Here is a 7899-nt window from a genome sequence, read left to right as displayed (position 1 = left end):
CTCTTGGAGAATTTTGTAGCTTTCTGCACTTGATGAGCTTTGCACAGATCTGGTTTTCCCATGCAAGGCTGATCTTAATCCAAGAGATCACACTTTGAAGATCTTGTCTTCTCTGACATATCTCATTTTCTATTGTCTTCTGATATCCTGGTTCCTTGCTTTAAGTACAAACCCAAGATGATCTCTTTTCTCTGTATTGAACACACTCCAAAGCTGCTACATGAACAACACATTAATCAATCCTCTTGATGATAAATAATTGAGTAATAGACACGTTTGTTGGTACGATTCAAGATCTGGAAATTAAATACAAAGCTAGCCGACTTGATCTGTCTCAAGTTATGACATGGAAATTAAGATTGGGGATGGGACACATCGGCATACAACAGCTATGACATCCTCCCATCGCCATTCTTCCACCTTCTTCTACCTCAAGCTGTTGATTTAGTCATTCACAAAGACAAATATGTGTCAACTTTTTGTTGGTAAAGAACAATAGATTATCACAAAGAAAATATGGGTCAAACATCTCGTGCTTACTGGATTGCTCTCGAAAATTTAGTGTGGATGTAAATTAAATTATCATTGATACAATAAATAGCATCTTCAACATTAAACATAAACAAGCAAGCCATCGGCTTCGAGACATCAACTCACTTGTCTGTAACATTATCTCTGATGGAGTTTCTTGTGAGCAGCAGCTGCCACTGCATCCCTCCTCCACGTTCTCATCCTCCCTTCAGAAGTGGACAAGGCACTTATACCATCAACCTTCTTGACAAGCAGTAGATGCCATTGCCGAGGACGCAGGGACTGCTCCATTTAACGAGAAAGGGAACGTCTCTCCAGTGTTCGACGAAATCACGGTGGAGTGGAGAAGAGGAGTTCCTCGTTATGATGACCTGGTCATGCTGACCGAGCCCAAGAGCGTACAAAGGAGACCTTTTAGTTTAGATTGCGAATAGATCTCCACCCAGGCTGCAATCCAACACAATTTTGTAATCCAATATATATATAAATTAAGATAATTATATATTTTTTTTAATTAATTATGATTAACATCTAGATCTCTATACTTGAAAAAGTAACATTGAGATCATTACATTTACAAGAGTAAAATATGTAATCTTAAATTTTTTTACGCATTGATTGTAACCGAGCAAAAAGAACATGAATGGAAAGGATAAAAATATAATTTTATTATTTTTTTAATTTATTAATTTTATATAAACTTCTAATTAATTTCCTCTTTTCTCTTTCCAACTTGTTTGCCTATCAAATCAGAACGTTCACTATACTTACTCTCACGACCGACGAGCAGCGGGCAAGCAAGTGTAGCGGATGCAAACGGATGAGCAAGTGCGACAAGCGAGCATATTAAGAAAAGAGAGAAAAAGAAAATCAGAAGTTTATATAAATTTAATAATTTAAAAATATAAAAATTATATTTTTATCATTTTCATTTATATCCTTTTTACACTTGATAACACATGTGATTTTTTATAATGATGAAATTAATGACTTAAGAAGAATTATGGTTAAATGTTTACTTTTATAAGTGTAGGGACCCTAATAGTATTTTTTAATGTATATGGATCAAAATGCTAATCATAGTTAACTACAATAGGTAATCTATCATTACTCATAATAAATTATATATAAAATAGTGATTGAAAATATAAAATTAACTAGTCATCATTCATCGTATCAATGTCACATAAAACCAACACCGTTCTGCCCATATGGATATGAGTTTAAAAAATAGCTTGAGTCAGTTATCGAGTTGTAAAGATGCCTCCCCTATAAACAATTCCGATTAATCATCGAGTTATCGAGTTGCCTCCCCTAGGAAATATTCATAAGAATATTATGGAGCAACTCAAATTAGTTACAAACTAACTCTCCACAAAAATTGGGCAACTCAAGTTGGTTACGAACTAACTCCCTTGTGAAATATTCGCATAGTTCGAGTCTAGGAACTTTCTTCCCCACGAAATTGAGATATTTCTTCTTCTCAAAATCAGTATAAAAATATATTCTTAACTCTATCTTAATAAAGGAAGAAAAAAAAGGATATTGATACTGACTTTAAGTGTTAGAAGAATGATAAGTTACCCTCAACAGCACACAGTACACAGTACACAAACTAATGTTGGCTTTACAATAGTTAATGTGAGTTCAATATTTTCTGTGAGAGGGAACTTGATGAAAAAAGAAAAAAAAATCCTGGGACAAGATCTCCTGTATTCGCCTACACAGGGAGTTGGGAAAGGGGCCACCCAAGGTACAAGTGGGCCCGCCACTTTCGCGAGGGAACCGTGTTTCCTGTGTCGGCGTGTATCTCATGAGCCCCGCCACTAGTAATAGATAGCGTTGGATTTATGTGGAGGCCATCCCCGCTTCGGTTCCTCTGTCCGCGAAGACAAGCTGGGCTTCGTGTTCGACGCCGTCGCCTTCCTTCCCTTCCGCCTCCACTGCAAGATCACTACTTCTCACGGTTATCGTCCCCAAGAACAAAGACCACAGACACCAACTCGAATTGCTGCGATCTCTGCTGCAATCTCGGTGCTGTTAGGTCATGGCGGCACCGCACTGCTTGTTGCTCTTCAGGTGTTCTACACAAGTTCCAAGAGAAGCAACCCGTCTTCGTCTTCCTCCTCTTTGCGCTCGTTCGCCTGCCCGACGCCAGATGAGACACGCGCGCTTGGGCTCACCTTCACTAGTTTCTGTCGGTCTCTGTTTCGCCAAGCCTTGTACAACGGTAACTGTAGAATCCTCAGCTCTTTCTCTGCCATGATCACGTTACCCAAGCAACCAACTTTCCCGTACACTTGTGCATGCAAACTGAAGGCAAGAGCTTCTAAAGCGGTCGAGCTAGTACTTGGCGATGGGAGAGACGAGGAAGATGCACGTAGATGGAACTCCGCCAAGACAGAGAGTGACGAGAGCGACGTGGATGAAGACGAGGATGGCCCATCACTCATGAGTGAGGATGAGAGGAAGGAAATGAGGAGGAAGATAAGAGAGGTGCTCGACACGAACCTGAACGTCGAGGAGGAAACCGACCCAGTCCAAAGGAGAATCAAGATGCAGAAGCTCTTAGCAGACTACCCGTTGGTGGTTGAAGAGGAAGATCCCAACTGGCCTGAGGACGCCGATGGCCGGGGGTTCAACCTTGATCAGTTCTTCAACAAGATCACCATCAAGAATGTCAGGAACGACGATGATGACTACAATTACGACAGCGAAAAGGAGGTCGTGTGGCAGGACGACAATTACATTCGGCCCATCAAAGACATCACAGCAAGAGAGTGGGAGGATACTGTGTTCAAGGACTTCAACCCTCTGGTTATACTTGTCCATAACCGATACAGAAGGCTAGCTCTCTTCCTCCTCGGTTCCAATTCCGTTACTTCACTGTGATGGTCACCGATGTGAGTTGCAAAAGCATTTGTGATGTTGTATGCAGGCCTCGAGAGAACGAGCAGGCCAGGAATGAGCTAGAGAGAGCGGTGGAGATGTTCTGGGAGTCCGGATTGCCTTCACCGAGGGTGACACAACATTTGAATCTTTGCTTTGCAATGACAATTTGCATCAAGCAGCAGACTCAGTATTAACGAAAACAACTGTGCAAATTGCAGTGTGTAGCCATTGATGCTTGTGTCGAGCATGACCTCGTCGATGCACTGCAAGTGTCCATCTACCCGGAAATTCTCTTCACTAAAGCGGGGAAGATATTGCATCGCGATAAAGGTACGTACGACGTACATAATCTCTGTTGCATCACACACTGTCTGATCTGAATAATTTCGAGTAGACATCACCAAGTTTTCTTTGTTTCAGTGGTTCGGAGTGCAGATGAGTGGTCGAAGATAATGGCATTCTTCTACTATAAAGCCGTCAGGCCATCATGCTTAGATGAAACCGCTGGCAAAGATCAAGAGAAGATTCCATCACTCTCATAGAGGAGGTTGATTAAAAATGATATGGGTAGTATGAAGATAGCAATGTTATCATCTTCAGTATAGATAATTTGTCTCTCTTTTGTTTGCTTGAATAAAAACTTATTTCAACATCATTTAGGCAGGATAGTTCGATGCAAAGTTTGTGGAGTATAATTGTTGAAGTCCAACAATGAACTGATTGGATTAATGCCCCAAGAAGAGATGGTGATAAATTACGAGAGTACACATTAAGAGGGATGATGTCCGAGCCAAGATGAAATTGTTAAATATTGATCATAATTGTCCTAATGCAGATGAGCTCGAAAGAATTTGCTTTCATTTTTATAGTTGTTTTCTGAGTCTGAGAATTTGATCTATTTGTGATGAGTTTTTGTGAGGAAAAGAAGAACAATTTGAGTAATGTCTCATGAAAAGAGAATAAAAGGGAAATGCTGATGTGCAATTTTCATATTTATTTCATTAAATTTATTTGTTTATGTTTTTTGTTGCTTTCTTCAAGTAGCAATTCCTTATCTCAGTGGTATTCTAGTGATCATGGATTTGAAGTATCTATTTTTTGTGTGGGAAAAACATCTCTCTTAAACAAAAATGAAAATAAAAAATGTCATTCTAGAATATTTTCCTCCAACAAAAGAAGAAAAAATCTTTGAAAATGACATCGTCTTTAGCTTGCCAGCCAACAATGGTCAATTGATTTGAACAAAGCCGCTAAAATCGAATATTATCCATAAGTACAACACTTTGATGATCTATAAATGTATAGAATTAGATTGAGCATATTTGAGTAAGTAGTTGTCTCTTCTTATTGATTATTGACATGACAATTTGTTGTCTATATATATATCTGCCATGGGAGAAATGCAATACGATCATCTGGTTGTAGTAAAGTGCACGTTTCTTGAGAGGTATATGGTTCTGTCCCCACCTTTCAATGGTGTTCGTTAGAGTTCAAACATCTAAAGTTATTTTGTGACTTATGGGAACATTATTTATTGTCTTTCTTTCTATATTTGAAAAGTCTTCCTCTTATTGATTATTGGTTCGATGTATATTTGTATGAACTAATTATCTTTCTTTTATCGAGTATCTAAGCTCAGTTTGTATCTTTTATAATGTTATGGAGTCTTTGTCGCCGTGAAGCTTGACAAGTTGCCACTTATGGAAAGACATCATCTGATCGACTTCATGATTTCTACCATATGCATTGACAATCGTAGTACGATTTGACAAGGCAGATAATGACATTGATATCATTTTTCAACTCAAATTTTCCGACTGCTTGATTGTATAGACTGAGTGCACCGACAAGAAAGCGATGTAAGAAAGCTTCAGGTAGCGACGGGGAGAGGAACTCGAACGGTAGCGATCAGCTTCAGCTCAGTCTTCCTCGGTGCGATTAACGCCATGGTCTCGCACATGTCGAGCTCCTCCGGTCTCATTCCATGGGGCAGCTCCCAGTCGAAGTGCAGGAGGAGGTGAGTCAGGGCGAGCTCCACGGTCGCCATCCCGAAACCCATTCCGGGGCATATCCTCCGCCCGGCCCCGAACGGCAAGTACTCGAAGTCGACTCCCTTGAAATCCATGGCGCTGCCTTCGAACCTCTCTGGTTTGAATGTCTCGGCGTCGTCCCAGTAACGCGCATCCCTGCCGTTCGCCCATAAGTTGACGAAGACGCGAGTGCCGGCGTCGATCCTGTACCCCATGACCTCGCAGGTCTCCCTGCACAGTCTCGGTAACAGCGGGGCCGGCGGGTGAAGCCGCAGCGTCTCCTTGATGATTAGCTTAATGTAGTTTAGCTCGGAGATGTCGCTCTCCTCTACTCTGTTCCTCCGTTGCGCAGCTAATTCCCTCACTTCCTTCTGCGCTCTCTCCATGATCTCCGGGTTTCTCATCAGCTCCGACATGGCCCATTCGACGACGGTCGAAGACGTCTCGGTGCCCCCCATGAACATGTCCTGTAGATCACAAGAACAAGAGCGATGTGTGTAGTCAATAGATTAGTATCACGGGAATCGATCGATCGATGGATCGTTCCTCACCACGATCACACCCTTGACGTCTTCCATCGTCAAGGGCACTTCCAGTTTGGGGTCGTCTTTGAGCCTCAGCAGCACGTCCACCAGGTCGTCTACCTCGTCAGCTTTGTCGCCGCTGCTCACGGAAGCCTTGCCCTCATGTTCCTTGATTATGTAGCCCAGGACCTCGTCTAGCTGCCGCCGGACCCGCCGCAATCTGAACTCGGCACCCGAGAGGATGTCGATGAGCTTGAGCGACGGGAACATGTCGGCCACGCAGAAGCCACCGGCGAGCACCATAGCATTCTTGATGAGCGGGACGAACCTCTCCCGGTGCTCGCGCAGCTTGCCGAACGCCGCCCGGCAGACGACGGCGTTGGTCAGCCCGAAGAGCTTCTCGGTCATGTTGACGGGGGTTCCGCCCGACCTCGCGATGTCTCTCATCAGGTCAAGGGTCTCCTCCGTCCTGATGGAGGAGAAAGACCGGATGCGCCGGGCGGAGAGAAGCTCCATGAAGCAGAGCTTTCGCAGCTGCCTCCAGTAAGGGCCGTAGGGGGACCAGCCGATGCCGGTTGGGCCGTAGAAGATGAACTTGGTAGCGAGGAACTCGGGCCGGGAAGCGAAGGTGACGCTCTGGTTCTTCAAGATCTCCTCGGCGGCTTCGCTCGAGGAGGCGACGACGACGTCGACCTGGCCAAGCCGGAGGAGCATAAGGGAGCCATGCTTGCGGGCGAGCTCGCGGAATGCGCGAAAGGGGAGCTGCCCGACCAGGTGGTGCATGCATCCGACGAAGGGTAGATTCCATGGGCCTGGGGGACGACGTGGTGGGTAGCTCTCATTTCTGCAACCGCTGAATCCTCTCTTCTTGATCAAGAGGAGCAAGAAGAGGAAGGAGAACACCAAGATGGGGATGGAAGGGAGCTGCAGCAGTTCCATGGAGAACCACAGATGCTCTCTCTGCGTCATCGACCGGGCAAACGCAGCTGCATTATGTAGAGTTGCAAGCGTCGGCCATGTCGTTATTCTAATAAATATTATATTATAATTAAAAATTATTATATTATATTATAATATATTATAATATATTTTCTCAACACATTTATCATGATGAGCTCTGAAACACATTGCAAGGAAGTGTCATGTCACTATTCTCAACCCATTTTTCCTATCACCTTATCTCTAATAAATATTATATTATAATTAAAAAATTTATTATATTACGTTATATTATATTATATATTCTCAACACATTTATCACGACGGCTGACAAATTATTATATTATACTATATTTCAAGTATTAACGCAATAAGAGGGAGGGAGGGATGGAAGGGAGCTGCGGCAATTAGTTAGTTCCATGGAAGGAACTATATTTGTTTTTAAGTATATTATATTTTAAGTATAATGCATGTCAACAAAAATCCGTAGAAGGGACCTTTTTTTTTCTTCTTTTTCTTGTAAACTGTATATTTGTTTTTAACTTTTTGACATAGCATCTGATGAGGGTAATAATTGTGATAAAACTCGCGTGACATCAACCGCTCCAGATGACGCCTCACACCTCTGTTGACCTGACAACATATGGTCAACGCGGGCCGAAACGCCTACCAAGGCACATTAACGCCTTGCTCAGGCTCGATCCCTCACGCCACGCTAACGGCGATGTCAGACGCTACCAGAAGTACGATCCTGCTCCCTGCGGGCAGGCACATCGGGCAATGGTAATTCTCACTATAAAAACCCTCACGCTCCGAAAAAAGGAGGGGAGAAGAAGACAACTCCGTTAAAGAAACCCCCCGCGACTATCCGCTAACTTGAGCATCGGAAGGGTCGGGCCGAGCTCCCCGACCCAACCTTTGTGCAGGTGCGAAGCCGGAGGTCACCCACCAAACGCATAGGTGAGGAGTTCTTGCCCGGAGGG

General features: G+C 43.4%; 2 protein-coding genes across 7 annotated transcripts; one reads left to right on the top strand and one right to left on the bottom strand.

The window, feature by feature from the left end:
- The first annotated feature begins 2383 nt into the window (after positions 1–2383).
- On the top strand, positions 2384–4413 carry LOC103986526 (thioredoxin-like fold domain-containing protein MRL7L homolog, chloroplastic). 6 transcript variants are annotated; one of them, XM_065150717.1, is made up of 6 exons: positions 2384–2761; positions 2851–3377; positions 3470–3551; positions 3642–3753; positions 3844–3970; positions 4088–4413. In XM_065150717.1, the coding sequence occupies exons 1-5, from the start codon at positions 2579–2581 to the stop codon at positions 3963–3965; spliced, it is 1026 nt and encodes a 341-aa protein (XP_065006789.1). In that variant the 5' UTR covers positions 2384–2578; the 3' UTR covers positions 3966–3970; positions 4088–4413. The 6 variants fall into 6 exon arrangements, with proteins under 6 accessions (XP_065006789.1, XP_065006788.1, XP_065006787.1 ...); XM_065150716.1 differs by having other exon boundaries at positions 4084–4413; XM_065150715.1 differs by having other exon boundaries at positions 3844–3990; positions 4093–4413.
- A 734-nt stretch (positions 4414–5147) lies between these two features.
- Positions 5148–6937, bottom strand: LOC135638629 (premnaspirodiene oxygenase-like). The gene is made up of 2 exons (XM_065151831.1): positions 6005–6937; positions 5148–5920 (listed from the first exon to the last, which is right to left on the bottom strand). Exons 1-2 carry the CDS (start codon positions 6914–6916, stop codon positions 5294–5296), a joined length of 1539 nt encoding a protein of 512 aa, XP_065007903.1. The 5' UTR covers positions 6917–6937; the 3' UTR covers positions 5148–5293.
- Between the last annotated feature and the right edge of the window lie 962 nt (positions 6938–7899).

Source organism: Musa acuminata, chromosome BXJ3-5 (assembly GCF_036884655.1).
Source record: "Musa acuminata AAA Group cultivar baxijiao chromosome BXJ3-5, Cavendish_Baxijiao_AAA, whole genome shotgun sequence".
Lineage (NCBI taxonomy): Eukaryota > Viridiplantae > Streptophyta > Magnoliopsida > Zingiberales > Musaceae > Musa > Musa acuminata.
The sequence above is the reverse complement of the archived record's forward strand: the minus strand, read 5'-3'. Positions and strand labels throughout refer to the sequence as shown.

Bases quoted from the DNA above. Each gene is read 5' to 3' on its own strand.
- LOC103986526 (XM_065150717.1), top strand. From the start codon at position 2,579: ATGGCGGCACCGCACTGCTTGTTGCTCTTCAGGTGTTCTACACAAGTT. The intron at 3,378-3,469 runs GCTAGCTCTCTT...TGTTGTATGCAG, and splicing joins GTCCATAACCGATACAGAAG to GCCTCGAGAGAACGAGCAGG. The intron at 3,754-3,843 runs GTACGTACGACG...TCTTTGTTTCAG, and splicing joins GATATTGCATCGCGATAAAG to TGGTTCGGAGTGCAGATGAG.
- LOC135638629 (XM_065151831.1), bottom strand. From the start codon at position 6,916: ATGGAACTGCTGCAGCTCCCTTCCATCCCCATCTTGGTGTTCTCCTTC. The intron at 5,921-6,004 runs GTGAGGAACGAT...TGTGATCTACAG, and splicing joins ACGTCAAGGGTGTGATCGTG to GACATGTTCATGGGGGGCAC.